The 16,521-nt window shown below is 37.3% G+C and overlaps 3 protein-coding genes across 3 annotated transcripts; 2 read left to right on the top strand and 1 right to left on the bottom strand.

Annotated features, from left to right (window-relative positions):
- Positions 1 to 56: 56 nt before the first annotated feature.
- Positions 57 to 5,699, bottom strand: LOC149743456 (claudin-19-like). The gene is made up of 5 exons (XM_089886518.1): positions 5,429 to 5,699; positions 4,875 to 4,963; positions 3,684 to 3,848; positions 1,231 to 1,356; positions 57 to 870 (listed from the first exon to the last, which is right to left on the bottom strand). Exons 1-5 carry the CDS (start codon positions 5,560 to 5,562, stop codon positions 401 to 403), a joined length of 984 nt encoding a protein of 327 aa, XP_089742644.1. The 5' UTR covers positions 5,563 to 5,699; the 3' UTR covers positions 57 to 400.
- Positions 5,700 to 7,778: 2,079 nt separating this feature from the next.
- LOC149743455 (prolyl 4-hydroxylase subunit alpha-1-like) lies at positions 7,779 to 12,982 on the top strand. Its single transcript, XM_089886495.1, has 12 exons — positions 7,779 to 8,107; positions 8,185 to 8,339; positions 8,784 to 8,921; positions 9,194 to 9,375; positions 9,462 to 9,550; positions 9,866 to 9,974; positions 10,290 to 10,466; positions 10,914 to 11,084; positions 11,566 to 11,622; positions 11,684 to 11,728; positions 12,166 to 12,331; positions 12,825 to 12,982. Exons 1-12 carry the CDS (start codon positions 7,881 to 7,883, stop codon positions 12,914 to 12,916), a joined length of 1,608 nt encoding a protein of 535 aa, XP_089742621.1. The 5' UTR covers positions 7,779 to 7,880; the 3' UTR covers positions 12,917 to 12,982.
- A 1,957-nt stretch (positions 12,983 to 14,939) lies between these two features.
- On the top strand, positions 14,940 to 16,037 carry LOC149743454 (uncharacterized). The gene has a single exon (XM_089886531.1). The coding sequence runs from the start codon at positions 15,032 to 15,034 to the stop codon at positions 15,914 to 15,916; it is 885 nt and encodes a 294-aa protein (XP_089742657.1). The 5' UTR covers positions 14,940 to 15,031; the 3' UTR covers positions 15,917 to 16,037.
- Positions 16,038 to 16,521: the final 484 nt, after the last annotated feature.

The following is a 16,521-nucleotide window of genomic DNA, read 5'->3' as shown; positions in this document are numbered from 1 at the left end:
ACCCCAATAGCACTGTAGCAAGTTACATAAACAAGTATTAATAACCAAAAGACAGATGATGGTAATTCATTAATGTATAATAAACGCAGAAACCAAATAAAAAACAAAGGTTCCATGCAAACGCGGCATAGCAAATAAAAAAGTAGGTATAAATGTTTCCAAGCGATACATATACCGCTGGAATAAAACGTAACATAATCGGGTAGGGTAAGATGGGACACCTTTTTATTCCATTTATTCGTCCCATTTAGTAGTAAACAAAGAACATTTAAAGAATTATAAAACCGTATCCTCACGACTCTCATAGACCGCTGTTAATTGTTTAAAACACGATCAGGGTATTTGGATTTTATGTGCTAAAGGTGTCTCATCTTTCCCCACCCTACTGTATTCTCTTATTCTAAACATAAGCTTTTAACGAATGCGAAACCGCGTGAACTTTTGTTGCTTCTGCAGAATCATCTGTTGTGTTTGCAGATGTATGCACGTCTGCTGATATTCGATCTTTTATACGGCGGGACCTTCTTTCTTCTTCCGTTACGTTTTGTTGTCTTCTTGCATCACTTGGGACGTGATACCCGGTTGATGACGTCATTGAGCTTCCGTACGTCAAACCGTTATTACCGTTATTCGCTCCGGAGTCAGAAAATCGTGTTTGTTTTTGTTGCGGTTGGTTTCTTGCGTGTCTCGTCGATGGTAATACGTAGGGTTGGTGCGAACTGTGGTCTGTAGTTGGAGCTTTTTGCATTATCGATATCGGTGTAAATTCGCGGTAATGGGCTGGGGGTCGTGGCGGACGAACTAGGATGGCTATCGTTGAGGCGCATACGAGCACACCACAAAGTATACCAAGTGCTAGACTTGCCCAACCTGGGGATAAAGAAGTTGTTGATAAAATATCAGTTGAAAAATATAATTATTTATGTGGTCGTGAGGATGAATTAGGTTCGAGGCTCGACGCTGCCACTAATGTGGGCACATGTGTCCCTTTTGTGCAACACTTAATGGCAATTGACCCAACCTAGTGATCACTAATGGATTGTCAAAGTTGTCAGCTATACACAAAACAAAAATAATCAGCGACAAAGTAAATACATGTTAACTCGTAAGCTGGCACGAGGTGTATGAAACAGAACACCGTGTTATAAGGAATGACGTTGCCACGCAAGGGTAAACAGATTACATTCATTCAAAATTATCTACATGGTTGTTTAGCCTAACTATACCTACCAAGAAACAAAGCATTTCCATATTCGTATCGAAGGTACATTGGTAAGTCCCTGGGCAAACTCGGATTGTAGTAATCTTGTAAAACACCTTGCGCGTAATAAGACACCGCAGCACCAGTCAGAACTCCTGGATAGGTATATAAATAATTAGTCTCGAATCGCCTAGACTAAATAACTCAAGAACAGAAAAACGCAATGACACGAAGTGTATGTAACAGAACACCCGTGTTATAACGACTTGTTTTCTGCCACTCGAGGATAAAGCAAGCTACATTGATTCATTCAACGGCATGCAATTGACACCACTAATAACTAGCGACACAGAGCCATGCAAAACGCTGGGATAACATGCTAATTTACTTACCGTGACAACATGCGTTGAGTGACAACTTACCTCAACAACTCCCAAGCGACTAGAACACAAGTTTTGTCAGCCCACGGCACTAAAGGGCCAAACTAACGATCGATTTCACGCTGCTCTTGTTGCTTTGTATGAATTAATTATATTTGCCGTTCAGTAATAAGTTACATCACTTCAAGTAATACACCTCATAATAGCTTGGTAAAGTTAGTTGATAAAAAGTTGTTTATTATTGTAATGAACTAGGGTGGGGTAAAATAGGACATGCTTTCATTCTACATTTTTGTATAAAACAAAGAATATTCACAGAATTATAAAACCGTAGCCTGGCGACTGGTTTTAGCTGTTAACGATATCCCACCTTACCACACAGTACTATAACTATCATGTAAACCTGTACCAGTAACGAATGGTTATGAACTCGCTACCCGTACCTATATATACCTAAGCTTGAACATATTCCACATATGTATGTATGTACACATTAGAAACACTACAAAGCAGGATTTTTTTGGTGTAAGGATATATATATTCTGAACATATGTTTAAATTTAAAATAAAAATAAAACAGTACTAACTAAAACGCATTTTAATAAAACTCGTTTGACCTTTCCCACAGCGTGTGCTAATATTAAAACAACAAAAACATAATACCCCGTAAAATCAATACACACGTATAGTATGTTAATTCAAACAAAGTCAGCCACGTAAACCGGATTTCTCGATCCAAAGTTTTTCGCAACAGTTTGCTGACAGCCAAAATATCTGGAAACTTTCTCTTCGTTTTTTCTCTTTCGAAATGAAAAAGTCCGAGCCGGAACTGAATGACCGATCTCATCAACCGGTAGTGAAGCACAACATGAGCCCATGATTACTAACAAGGATGATAACATGCCAGCACATGCAGTAGCCACTACAACATAAAACCCCGACATCACAGTATAGCCGTCTTTGGTTGACCACAAGTACGCACAGTACGAAGCAGCCGCGGTCCCAAAACCTAGACATTTTAACACTTTGGCTAAATCTGGGAATTATTGACTGTTCTTGAATCTTTATTATGTGTGGAAGAGTAGGGAGAGACGGGACACCTTTAGAACATAATATCCAAATATCTTGATCGTGTTTTAAACAAAGGTCTACGGAAGTCATGAGAATACGATGTTATAATTCATTTAATGTTCTTTGTTTACTACTAAATGAAGGAGAAAATGGCATGAAAAGATGTCCCATCTTACCCCACTCTACTATACATATTGGTTTCGTGTCTCGGCAGCCTACTTGGGCAACAGTAACTGTTGCCATTTGTTGTTGCCATATAGTCACAGTTTAATTTAAACGGATGTTATGGTTTTACCGCGGTTTTATGCGCTGTACAAGGTCGAATTTAAATGTATTTCTTGATCGCATTCTAGACATATGCATTACAGATTAAGCACAGAGATCCGACAAATGGCGGTTTCAGAATATTGACGTTTGTGTAAGTCTAGCGTAGAGTTGAGAAAAATCAATTATCAATAAAGCGATATGTTTCCCAAGAGAGCAATTCAATGCGCAAATTAAATGCCACAGCGGTTAGGCTTAAAAATCTTACATTTAGCGCACAAATCTTGTTATAAACATCGTTTAATAAGCCAGTGATGTGAGTTAGGATGTAAACAATTTTAAAGGCGAGGTATTCATTTGCCACTCTTATATGCAGAAGGGTGCTGGGGAAGTCGGAAAAAATCGTGTTTAAACAATTAACAACGGTCTGTTAGAGTCGTGAGGTTACTGTTTTATAATTCTTTGAATGTATTTTGTTTACTACCAAATGTGAGGGGAAATAGAATAAAAAGGTGTTATATTCTCCCACCCTACTATATATCATTTTAAACAGCCCACAGTACTCGCCTATAAGTCACTTTGCGCGCCCGCCGCCGGCTATGTTTCTGCTCACGTGTTGCTCAATTACGATGAAATGCGAAACTTCTTCTTAAGTTTAAGTTTTTACGTCAATAGTTCTACACACCCACAACACCGTTATGTTCCACCAACATGCTATGTACGCCCACCGTTTACAAAAAAACACCAATGATAACAGACACACATACCAGATATTCCGAACAGTAATCCTCCAAGCAAGGCAATTCTTGCTTTGACGATATGATTACTGCTGCCCAGCCCAACGCATTTCATGCCCAGCACGGTTATTATAATGGCCACAAAGCCAGTCCCAATCGATGATATCATCAAAGCTCGACAAATCTGAAGCACCTCTGCAGAAAGTGGGAGTTTCGTTAGTAATCAACTGGATGAGTCATTCACACGTGGATATGGTATAATCTCAAAAAATCCGCCTAAGGAGCGGCTTACTGTAGACAGGCTTCAATTACACTGCATGCATTTTATGTGCGGGTATATTCGCTGGTGGTTATGGATTAGCACATGGCGTGTTCGAAAACTTTACGGAATTAATCGATACCGGCCATTGCATGTCTTTGTAGTAAAGATTACACTCGCATATACATAGATAGTAAACTATACAGGGACATACAAATATTTCGTATTCCCTAAAAGCCTAATAAACACATTGTAATCAACTTGCAGCGTGGCACATATAGTGGAGTGGGGGAAGATGGGAGACCTTAAGTACATAATATCCAAGTATCCTAATCGTGTTTTAAACAACTTACAACAGTCTATAGGAGTCGTGGGGATATAGTTTTATAATTCTTTGAATGTTCTTTGTTTATTGATAAACGGAACGAGAAAATACAGTTTAATAGTGTCCCATCTTCCCCCACCCTACTGTATTATAGTAGACCAAGCTTAAAATAAGGAACAGAATGAGATGGTCGCCACAAATAAAAGTTATTTAAGTTGAAGTAAAAAGATTATTCGCACCGCCATTTTCTCTGTGACAGCTTAATTGACTGTTACCCAATAAAAATCGCGTTTTTTTATCCCTGACCACGACGAAGTGCCTTTTTCTGATTTTAGGTTTTTTCCAGCAGTTTTAAATTAAAGCAAAAGACGTATCGGAAGGGCATATACATCACTTCTGCTTATAGATGTCAGGTGACCACCATATCTGCTTTAGCATGTATATTTTGCTTAAATATTTATGACAATAAACGACTTCCAAACTTATAGTGCTTAACTGCCATCCAGATATTGATTCCCGCAAATCAATAACTTCGACCTAACCGTCTAAGTGAAATCTTTTAAGAATAATATACAATTATATGCACTTTGAATTGCAATTGCGACAGTGAGACACAATTTCAGTCAACCCAACTTACGTGGAAGGTTCACGAAGAATTCTGCGTAGTCTTTGCAGTTGGTCTGGCCTGTTACAAACGCTGTACACGAAACCCACAACCCTTCGTACCTGCAAAAACAACTTTTTAACTTTCTAAAATTTTCCATTAAATAATCTCACTACAGCTTTAAACTTATTAGATGTTTATGTTTGAATTATCGGAATGTTTTAAACCAAAAATCCTTAACCAGATTTAGGAATGAAGACAGTTGCATGTTAGTATAATACACTTGTACAAAAAGAGCTTTAAAGATGTATTTCCAGTATACCAGAGTTTGACAACACTTGAAATCTTATAGCAATAAAAGCGACAGTGAAAATAAAAGCTCATCTATTAAGCAATTGTGTTCTCATTAAATAAAAGCTCCAACACATGTTAAAACGAAAGCTCATCTAGTAAGCAATTATGTTCTGATCAGTCAAGTTTCTTATCGTATTCTTATATAACGGAGTTTGACTAAAGTTAGAGTTTGAAGGCAATTAAAGCAATAAAAAGGCAAATGTGTTCTTATTGATAAAGTTTCTTATTCTTACTTTAGCGTGTTATCAATAAGTGTTTGACCGTGACTGTTTTTCCTCCATTCCGGGGAAGCGCAAGTCCCAATCATGCCAACCCATGCTAGAACTCCAAGGGTAAATCCGAACACCTGAAGAGCGCTTGAGGCCATTTCATTAAGCAGATATATTCGGTTACAGTAATCTCCACTCGCTCGCAAATTAATCCTATACCTAAAACCAGTAACCCTTTTTGTATATGTGTCACCACTCCTACACCTGCCATAAAAAGAAATGTAATACCATATACGGTAAAATGTGCACCTTTAGCAATATCCAAGTATCCTGATTGCATTTTAAATATCGAACAACGCTGTTTTCGAGTCGAGAGCTTACTGTTATATAATTGTTTTGAATGTTCTTTGTGCCAAATGCGACGACAGAGTATAGAAGGAAAATATCCCATCTTAACCCACCCTACTATACACTGAATATCTGAACTACCTTATAGACTCAAATTTTCCTTGAACAAGATTTACATGCATTTTAAACTTCACAAATCTCCCCCTTTACTTACAGGGCAAACGACTCCCTCGAGTCACTTATACTTTCCATGGTGAATACTACGGGCCACAAAAATCGATCTCAACCAAGCAAGCTTTTACGCGCTTTCTCCGTGACCAAGTTATTTCATAGCCGTGGGCGAACTACGTAACTAAAATCGTTATCGGCATATTCAACAAAGGTACGCGGGCTGTGAATTTTCTTCTGTATTGAATGACAGTAATTGTGGGTTTGTCTTTTCGATATTCTAACGACTTCTCCTCTCTCGTACGTCCTATACACTGATTAAACCTGCACTAATTTATTGAACTACCGCTCAGCTTCGGTAAGCGAAAACCAATTTAGCAAAGCGAAAACTGAGTTGAGAAAGCACATCAAGCGCTTCTACTGTTGTTTCTTCGAAGCTGGGTGTTAAAACCTAGGAACTGCCTTGAACCAACGCTTTGTTTCAAACCACGCATGAAAAACTCAATAGTAATTAGCCCTCTCCATAAGTTGTTTCATTCTGGATCAATGTATTCATTTCAATCGCGAAAATGAAGCTCAGTCATCCCCCAGAGGACGAAATACTCAAAACATTTTAGCGCGACACAAGTGAAATTGATTAACCTAATGCATGCGGAAAGTGTCACTGCACTGCGGCCGATCAGCAGGCATACTACGTCAAACAAAAGTGCTAAAAACCTAAATCTCTTGCGTAAAACGTGCTGTCTAAATCGGCATCAAAAAACCTTTGCATAGCTATCAATATCAATTAGACCCTTCAATAATAACTTGTCGCTAAGCAATAAACATCATAGTGCTTTTCAACCCTGCACGCTTTTAGCACCGCAGTGCGAAGTCTCGGGCATTTCTTCTCTGAGTGTGCGTTCTTTCATTTTAATGTCGGCCTGGAATTCTTCTACCCGGACCACAAATCCTATCGATTTCGGTAGTCCTGTTCATCAAATGAATGCCTCGGCCTTGTTTTAACGATTATCACCGCTACGAAACTAATGGATTATTTTAGTTTGCTTTCAAAATCTTTCAAAGGCACCTTTATTGTAATTTTTATTCAAATTTGCAAAAACGAAATTGCAGAAGTATTATGCTATGAAAGTTATTTGATTGCAATTTAGAATATATAGTATTGTTGGGAAAGATGGGACACCTGTGGCACCTAATATCCAAACATCCTGTGTTTTAAACAATTAACAACGGTCTATGGAAGTCGCGAGGATACGGTTTTATAATGGGATATAGGCTTTCTTTTAATAGTGTTAGTAAAAAAACTGTACAATGCGTCAGTTACAAACAGCAAATACTTTTTCAATTGCTCGTAAATAGCTTGTTAACCATACATACATTATTATGTCGATAACGAGCAATATATTGATACATTTTCTCGTAAATTGTTAATATATTAAACAGTAACTAACCAAGCAACCTACACATAAGAATGCTTACAAAATGTAATTTACTTTATCCTCGGGTAGCCGAAAAACGGCAGTCGTTACAACAAGTTTATTCATACACACCTCGTGCCAGCTTACGAGATGTATGTTACTTACAAACATTCCCTGTTGAGGAGACGTAGACGTATCGTAGCAGTTAACGAGTTATACTAAATCAATTACTTCCTTTTGTGGAATGTAGACAGACTTTATACTAAGTAAGGAACCTCATAATGCGTGGTGTATTATGCATAAACACTCCTAATATATCATTATAGGACACATAGTATGGTTTGCTTAGGTAAGATTGTTGCAAGTTTAAAAGCATATGGCTGGCAGGAAAGATAGCACGTATAGTTCTTGGTTGTGTTAGAAGAAAGTGAATTAATACATTGTGGTCGTGTGCATACACTATCTATGTATACCGAGACAAAATTGAGGTAAGACCAAACCAAGCATCATTTATAACATGAGTCTCGCTGTTGTTATACCAGATGATGCGAAATAAGATAGACTCCAACAAAGTTATCGTTCATCTCGGTCTGTCCTGTCTAGTTTTATGCACCTTCTTCCTGGGTACTAGTTTTGGTGATTGGTTTTCTTCTACGCACGACATCGGAGAACTAGTGAAGCATGAAGTCAAGTACCTGTCTTCGTTGGATAAATTTACCAAGCTCGAAACGAAAAGCACAAGCCAAGAAATACTTACAGAGTTGCAGAGGTAAATAAATCGTTAGCTGTCACGCTTTCCTGGGTATAAGTTTACGACATCTCAGCGAAACACTTTGTTTGTTTCAGACTAACGTCAAATATAAGAAAGATATCAAATATTGCTGTGGCTGATTTGACCAAATATTTGTCTAATCCTATCAACTTGTATAAAACTATACAACGATACTCGATCCAATGGCGGGAAGTTGGAAGGTTATTGGAAAGTTGCAAACACAAGCAAGGTAAAAGTTAAGTTACTAATTAATGTTATCACGTTGCATGAAGCATTGACACTTAACGAAAATTGCTCCAACTCAATGGTCAGTAATGGATTGTCCAAATGATCAGCCATAAACAAAGAAAAATAAAAAAATATCCTACGAAGTGTATGAAACAAAACATCCGTGTTATAACTATACAGTCTTTTTTTCGGCCACGCAAGGGGAAAGTATAGTAGGGTGGGGAAAGATGGGACACCTTTAGAACATATAATATCCAAATATGCTGATCGCGTGTTTTAAACAATTAAAAACGATGGGAGTCCTGAGGATACGGTTTTATATTATTTTGAATGTTCTTTGTTTACTAGCAAATGGGACGAAAAAATAGAATGAAAAGGTGTCCCATCTTCCCCCATCCTACTATATAGTTTATACATTCAAGTATATATGCATACATGTTCACAGGTTTCGCCGTTGATTTTTCCAAACTTACAAAGAAATTTCCGGATCATATCGACATGACAGGTGCTCAGAGGTCTATACTTCGCATACAACGAGTTTATCGTTTACACACCAACGATTTGATGAAGGGAATGATAAAAGGTTTGATTAAAACTAACTATAGTAGGGTGGTGGGATGGGGCACTTTTAGCACATAATGTTCAAACATCCTGCATGATGATTGTGTTTTAAACAATTAACAGCGGTGTATGGGTGCTGTGAGAATAACGCTTTTATATTTCTTTGAATGTTCTTTGTTTACTACCAAATGTGACGAGTCAATGGAATATGAGAAGTTGTCCCATCTTTCCCTACCCTACTATATGACTGTTAATTACTTACAAATCTTACATTACAAGGTGTATTGGATCTAGGTAACGAAGCTCTCGAAAGTCTGAAAGGAGAAGATGCTTTTTTAATCGGACAACTTGCAAAGACGGATTTACATTATAATCAATGTGTTTCATGGCTGGATGAAGCATTAGCTCAGCATCGGCCAGAAAGTAACTACTCAGTGGAAAATGTCGTTGATTATTTATCCTTCTGTGAAGCGAAGGTAATTGGAAACTTATTTTTAAAGTTTTTTGGTCTGTGCAAATAGAAACTTATTTTCGTGTTTATGTGCTCTATATTATCACATAGAGAGGCAACCTTCGAAGGGCTACACAGTTGCTGAAGCAGAATACGAAAGTTACCACCCTGTCTAGTGGATTGGCCTTACGTGACCGACTGTAAGTTTGAATAAATGAATGTAACTTACTTTGTCCTCACGTGGCCGAAAACGACGGTTGTTATAACACGGATGTTCTGTTTTATAAACCTTGAGCCCGCTTACGAGTTACAATGTGTGTACCTTTATGGGTGATTATTTTATTTGGAATTTTTATTAATGACTAATAATTTGGACAATCCATTAGGGGAGAACTGTGTCTTGCACAAGGACACATGCACCCCACGATGATATAGCAGCGACCAGATCTTAATTAGAATTCTGGAATCAAAACTATAAAAAGCGATTTTTTTAAACATTTGCGATAATTCTTTAGAAACAAAGTTCGTGCCCAGTGGCTAACATCCTTTCTACGAGTTTACGGGATGAAAGATTGGGATAATGAGACAGAAATTTATGAAAGACACTGTCGCGGCCAAACAATAGTAAATCTGTTAACATTTATTTGTAACTATTTGTTGTCTTCCGCTGCTCACTGTTTTAATATAAATTTATTTGCTTGTAATTTATAATTAGAATAAGGAAGGGAATGATGGGACAGCTTTTCATTTCATTTTCTCTACCCATTTGGTAGTAAACAATGAACATTCTTGAAAACATAGAACCGTATCCACGATCACGGCTCCCATATAAGCAGTTGTTATTTGTTTAAAACACGATCAGGATACTTGGATTTTTTCGGCTAAAGATGTTTTATCTTTCCCCACAGTATTATACATCCTATACATACATTTTCCTAGAAGCGAAAATCCAACCTTAAATTGAAGTGTTATTTTCACAACGGCTGGAAAAATCCGCGCTTACTAATTCAACCAATCAAAGCAGAGGAATTATGCGATTCTCCTCATGTAGTTCGTTTCTATGACGTGCTGTCGGATCGGGACAGCGAGGAGATTATAAGATTGGCTGCACCTCTTGTAAGTATGGTATAGGTGGGGATAGATGGGACACTTTTTATTCTATTCTTGTCCCATTTGGTATAGTAAACAAGGAATTATAAAACCGTAACCTCACGATCCCCCTAAACCGATGTTATTTGTTTAAAACAGAATCACATTTAGATATTATCCCCAAAAGGTGTCCCGTCTTACCCCACCCAACTATATAATTTGCATATTACAGTACATATGTGTTTTTAATAAATAAGTGAAAATTCATTTATGCTAAAATTAACAATAGCTTTTATAACACGGGTGTTGTTGTTTTTCCTCGTGCTCGCTCACGACGTGCCTCGTACCCATAAACTAAGAAACTAAATAAACATATTAGCAAAAAAAGGATATAAGCTTTTTTTGCATTCCACAATATTATACTATAGTATGGTATGTACATATACATTTCCAATAAACATGTTAATAATACAGATGTTTCGATCTGGTGTCACTGGAGATGACGGGGCAATTAATGATAACCCAATGGAAAGAGTTGGTAAAAACGCCTGGCTTGACAACTCTACAAGTCCTGTAGTAAATAACTTTATGACAAGAGTTGCCGACATTACTGGTCTCAATGTTGGAGCGGAAATTTATCTTCAGGTGTGTAAAATTATTTTGTAAGAGTAAAATACATGGTAACTCATAAGCTGGCACGAGGTGTGTGAAACAGAACACTAATGTTGACGAATTTAATGTCTTTTTCCGCCTGCGTAAGAATAAGAAAATTACAGTTATTTATAAGATATTTTTTCTAAGTTCTAACATACAAAGTAACATAGTGTAATCATGGGTATGCTGTCAACGTATATTCATAGGAAATATATATTTGTATATTTATAGATTGGAAACAATGAGTATGTTTTATCGTAGGGTCAGGGAAGATGGGACACCTTGTCTTTCTATTTTTTCGTCCCTTTTAGTAGTAAACATATAGATTATAAAACCATATCCTCACGACTCGCATAGATCGTTGTGAATTGTTCAAAACACGATCATGATATTTAGATATTATGTAAAAAAGGTGTTCAGTCTTTCCCCGCCCTAATATATAATTGTAGCAAACTTTTTTATATTTTATTAGGTTGCAAACTATGGAATTGGTGGACATTTTGATCCTCATATTGATGAAACTGGTGGGGTAAGGATAAAATATAATTTGTTGTGATGAAATGAACTAAACTAATAAATATTATAAACAGTATGAAAACATCATGGAACGGCGCATCGCGACGTTTTTGACCTACGTAAGTGCTTCGTTTTGTTGGGTTGCGATTCTGTGTGTAATTAAATTAGAGCTATAAAACGTGGGACTTCATTATTTTAAGTTTATTATTATGATTACCAACGCCCGCAATCCTTTTGAATGAAAGAACGGTAGGCTCTACACATAGAATAAAAATATGAACCTTGTGAATTGCTTTTGGACTGCTGGTGTGTCGTTTGAATTAAAAGTGAAATGGTGGTACTAATTATTGGCAATTAAAAAATAAAGATCTTTTGGTACAAATATGAATGAGTGTATCTTGTTTACCTTCGCGTGGCGTGTTTTTAAATAAATAATGCATGTTTTTAATGGATAAATAAAAATCAATTTACCTTCACATGGAGGGCAACGATAGTTGTTATAATCTTGTTTTATAACCCTCATTATTCCCTCTTACAAGTTATGTAACTTTTATAGTTTAGTGATGTTGAGTACGGTGGGAACACACCTTTTGTTTACCAAGAAGTAGTTGCCGAACCGATCAAAGGGAGTGCGATTTTCTGGTACGATGTTTTTAACGACGGAAGCGCCGACGAAAGAACAGAACACGCTGCGTGTCCAGTTGTATTAGGGAACAAATGGGGTATGCGGATATACTGTGTGGATAATTTAACTTTTGTTTTTAGATTATCGCCTAACACTGTGACAAAGTGGTGAGCGCGCATGCCTATAACCCAGAGGTAGTGCATTCAAGGCTTGCCGCTGCTACTATTGTAGCGGGTGTGTCCTGACACTTACCGGCTATTGCTACAACCCAGTGGTCGCTAAACGTACGTGGTAACTCGTAAGCTGGCACGAGGTGAATGAAATAGAACACCCGTGGTTAACAACTGTCTTTTCCGGCCACGCGAGGATAAGCAACTTACATCATTAGGTTACAAACAACTCAACTTTCCAGCCATTAAACTGAAAAGTTCTCCCAAGCGGATAGCGAAGATTTTCTAAATTAAATGATTTTTGTTTTTTGGCAAGTATTGATTAGTCCATATCATGGCAATGGCAAAAAGCAGGCTTCGAATTGACGGTCGAATACACTGCTTTCAATTATACGAGGTAAAACTTTGTTTTTATTTCAGCTGGAAACTTGTGGCTCACCTTTGGAGATCAAACCTTTACAAAACAATGCCCTCTAAATAATAAGACGCCCCACGAATACCGGATATTCTAGTTACGCTGCTTTTTATGCCAATGTATGTCTGAATGATAAATATAGGCGAATCCATTTTTTCGCGGATTTTGTTGGCTGTTTATTGAAGCGTGAACAAAAATTACCGATTCTCTCGCATAATGACGTCATTGTCAATCTTTTTTTATGTATCTCTGCTAAAAGTAACACTTCTTAAAGAAGTCCGTCTCTCACGAACCGATTCAGTTCAGTAACCGTAGACGCATCGGTTATGTGTTGGCCGTTTACTTTGCGGAACAGTTCAGTTTAATGAGAAGCGGCACAAAAAAATAACGGTTAAGAATTAAAGATGCATACCTACGAAAAAGACTCCCGTGTTGGTATATAGTGCACGAGTTGGTTGCAGGTGAGCTGCAGTTGACATCGTTTGCGCTCGCGGGTGTCTAATACCCCTTAGCGCGTCAGTACTCGCAGCAAGGACAAAGTTATATACACGCACAATGACACAAGCTTTTTATCCGCTGAAGGAGGTTTTTTGTTGCTCGCATTATGCGTGTAAACAGAAATATGCTGGAAGGACAGTTTTACTTTTAAGAGCTTAATCTTTTCTGATTATTATTTTTACAGTTTTAGGTTAAAGTAATAGCTTGTTTACATTCGTTATATCAATATCCTTCGTACCGTTCGTATTCTCATTATCATTACCATCTCATCATGCGTTCATTCTTATTATATTATGGGAAATGGGAAGTTAGCATGCGACTTCACGCATTAAGGTCAATAACGGGGAGAATAAGAAGTTGCGTGGTGTAAGACTAAGACGGGCCTCTACACAGCTTCTGGTTCGTTCACAATCATTTAACCTTTTTCTAACAAAGCAATAAAACAAACTTTAGCCAACACAGTAAAGGTTGTATGATTGTAAACGAACTGTTTCATTGTCAAGTGAAAGCCGTATCGAGTTGCTTTCGTATCCAGAGCCATAGAAATACAGAGTAGACCAAGCCACCAAGCCATTGTTACGTAAAAGACAAATTGAACGTCAATTTGGGTCCAAAATAGCACAGTAGGACAGTAGGTATAGGAAAAATGTATGTTTTTGGCAAATTATTGAAAAACTTAAGCCTAAAACAAATATAAAGGTTGAAAAACTTTTGCTCTATTTTGGAAACACAAAGACGACAGTTGGACTACTCGGTGTTTATACGACATATATTGGTTGTAACTAGTTGGCGTTTGTGTGGTGTATCAGTTTAGTATATATTTTAATGTCGTTTGTTTTTGTGCATTTTTATTAAATTACACGTTTTTTTATAGTTAAAACATATTTAATGCAGCCTTTAACAAAATACAACAGTCAGGCCCCGTGATTGGCGTTAAAGCAGCGTCCCGGACTAAACCACCTTTATCAAACGTAGCACTGACAAAAGTGACTTTTTTCTTATAGGAAATCCGATGCATTGTTGCACAGCTGATTTTTTACCCGTTTTTTCGTTCATTAAAAGATTGGTAGCCTACCTTTAGATTACATTTAAGAATCTCTATCATTATATACAAATTTGATTTTTTGTTGGTATGCCCCTCTAAGTGAGTTGGTCAATACTAAAAAATTCAAGCGACCAGTTGAGTAAATATACTAGATAGCCTACGAGTTACAGAAAAAACATGATATACAAGAGAAAATATAGCCAAACATTCGTAGAGAAAATGTCGTAGTTAATGCCGAATAAATCAATATGTTTGTATTGAAATAAAAACTAAAGAAGCGGGAAATCTATTTGGTAATTTATCGTATACATTAATTAGGAAACTTACTTGGTTAAATTTCCTTACCAAAAATAGTTAGACTAGGGTAGCATGACGTTTTTAGTTTGTTAGTTAGTGTCTCGTCTGTGTTGACGGAAATCTTCAGCCGTGCTGTTTGAAACATGCGCCTTGGTGCCGTGAAAATACTTCAGTACAAAACAAGTTGTTTAAACGCCAATTAAAAAGAATTGACTGCATCCTTCTTAACTTTTGTTTGTATCTAAGCTTATACGTTTATTGGTGTAAAGGCCGACTAGAGATGTAAAAATGTTTGTTGTTTTGTTTGGCTGGGTTTAGGTATACGAATTGCTATTTTTCTGTCTTTTTAGACCGTGGTTAAGCTAATACAAAATGTTAAGATATTATGAAACCAAGTCAATTTCGCAAAAGTACCAGAAGTATCGGCCGCATTATCCAGTTCAATTAGCCAAAGACGCACTGGGAAGTTTAAAGGAACAGAAAATAGATTTTCTGCTTGATGTCGGTTGTGGTGGTGGACAATCCGTGAATATATTTGCTCCCTACTTTCATGAAGTGCTAGCCATCGATCCTAGCGAGAATCAACTTAAAGAAGCGAGATCTCAAAACAAGTTTGCTCACGTGACTTACAAGCAAGGCATTGCAGAGAAATTACCATGTGATGACGTCAGTGTTGATGTCATTACTTCCGGTACCTCTGCACACTGGTTTGATCGACCGAAGTTTTACGAAGAAGCGGATCGTGTTTTGAAACCCGGCGGCCGGTTGGTTATATTCGGATACTGGTCCCCCAAAATAGTCCCCTTGTGTGTGTCGGATGGCGATGTTACAAGATTATCGGGGGTTGGGACTCAACTTTTGAAAAATACTTTTAACAAGTTAACTGAGTGGAATTCAGTTTTCCATGAGCGACACTCGCATGTCCGCGATAAATATAATCAAATATTTGGTGAAATACCCCTATTAAATAAAAGGCGTTTTGACAACTTGTCAACAGATTACACGTGGTCGCTTGTTGACGCAAAAGGAATGATTCAATCAGTTGACTCTTATGAAACTTATATGAAAAGCAAAGAATTGGAGTTGAAGGAACTCTCGGAAGTAAAACGCACTGCAAAATTATCTGAACTTGATCCCAGTGAACAGTTCGCGAGATCGCTTAAAGAAAGTTGGGGGTGCACTGAAATAGAAAACTCGAATGTCAAAATGAAAGCTGTCTTTGAGTTGTTTGTTATTGTTGCTGAAAAACTGAATTAATAACCAAAACTTAACCTATGTGGTGGGATGTATACGCCTTTCCCTATAACATGTTTATGTGGATTTGTTATATTGTGGAATACTACCTTACAGAACTTATGTAAGTTAGTATGCTGTGGTAATATTTATGTACAGTATAATTCTTTTAATATTAACGAACTAATTCATGTATAGTAGGGTGGATGATGCGCATATTAGGTGTTTGGCTTGTGTGAAAAATAATGTAGCAAAACTATTGACATCAAAGTTTCTAAGTATTTTTAGAATAAATGTTTTCATCATGGCATTAGGATTCTAATTTCATCTTTGGCCATAAAATTAACACACTGGACAAATGGACACGAATGGCGGAGGCAGTTAGTTATCTTTATCTCGGCCACTTTATCCTCGCGTGGCCAGAAAATGACAGTTGTCAGCCTATGGTTTGCCATGTATGTTGCTTTGTTTGGGTGATTATTTTTAGGATTTTTTATGTATTGCCGATAACTTGGATAACTCATTAGTGACCAATGGGTTAGAGCAACTGACATTAAGTGTCTTTCTAAGGACACATACGCTCACAATGGGGTACACACAGGCGCTGTAACCACTTCGCTACTTCGTCA

The sequence above is a fragment of the Ciona robusta genome, chromosome 1 (assembly GCF_009617815.1).
Source record: "Ciona robusta chromosome 1, ASM961781v2".
In the NCBI taxonomy this organism is placed as follows: domain Eukaryota; kingdom Metazoa; phylum Chordata; class Ascidiacea; order Phlebobranchia; family Cionidae; genus Ciona; species Ciona robusta.
Note: the sequence above shows the minus strand (reverse complement) of the source record. Positions and strands in the feature narration are given on the sequence as shown.

Bases quoted from the DNA above. Each gene is read 5' to 3' on its own strand.
- LOC149743456 (XM_089886518.1), bottom strand. From the start codon at position 5,562: ATGGCCTCAAGCGCTCTTCAGGTGTTCGGATTTACCCTTGGAGTTCTA. The intron at 1,357-3,683 runs GTATGTGTGTCT...ATACCTATCCAG, and splicing joins ATTACTGTTCGGAATATCTG to GAGTTCTGACTGGTGCTGCG. The intron at 871-1,230 runs GTAGGTATAGTT...CTTTATCCCCAG, and splicing joins TGGAAATGCTTTGTTTCTTG to GTTGGGCAAGTCTAGCACTT.
- LOC149743455 (XM_089886495.1), top strand. From the start codon at position 7,881: ATGATGCGAAATAAGATAGACTCCAACAAAGTTATCGTTCATCTCGGT. The intron at 11,729-12,165 runs GTAAGTGCTTCG...TAACTTTTATAG, and splicing joins TCGCGACGTTTTTGACCTAC to TTTAGTGATGTTGAGTACGG. The intron at 12,332-12,824 runs GTATGCGGATAT...TTTTTATTTCAG, and splicing joins TGTATTAGGGAACAAATGGG to CTGGAAACTTGTGGCTCACC.
- LOC149743454 (XM_089886531.1), top strand. From the start codon at position 15,032: ATGTTAAGATATTATGAAACCAAGTCAATTTCGCAAAAGTACCAGAAG.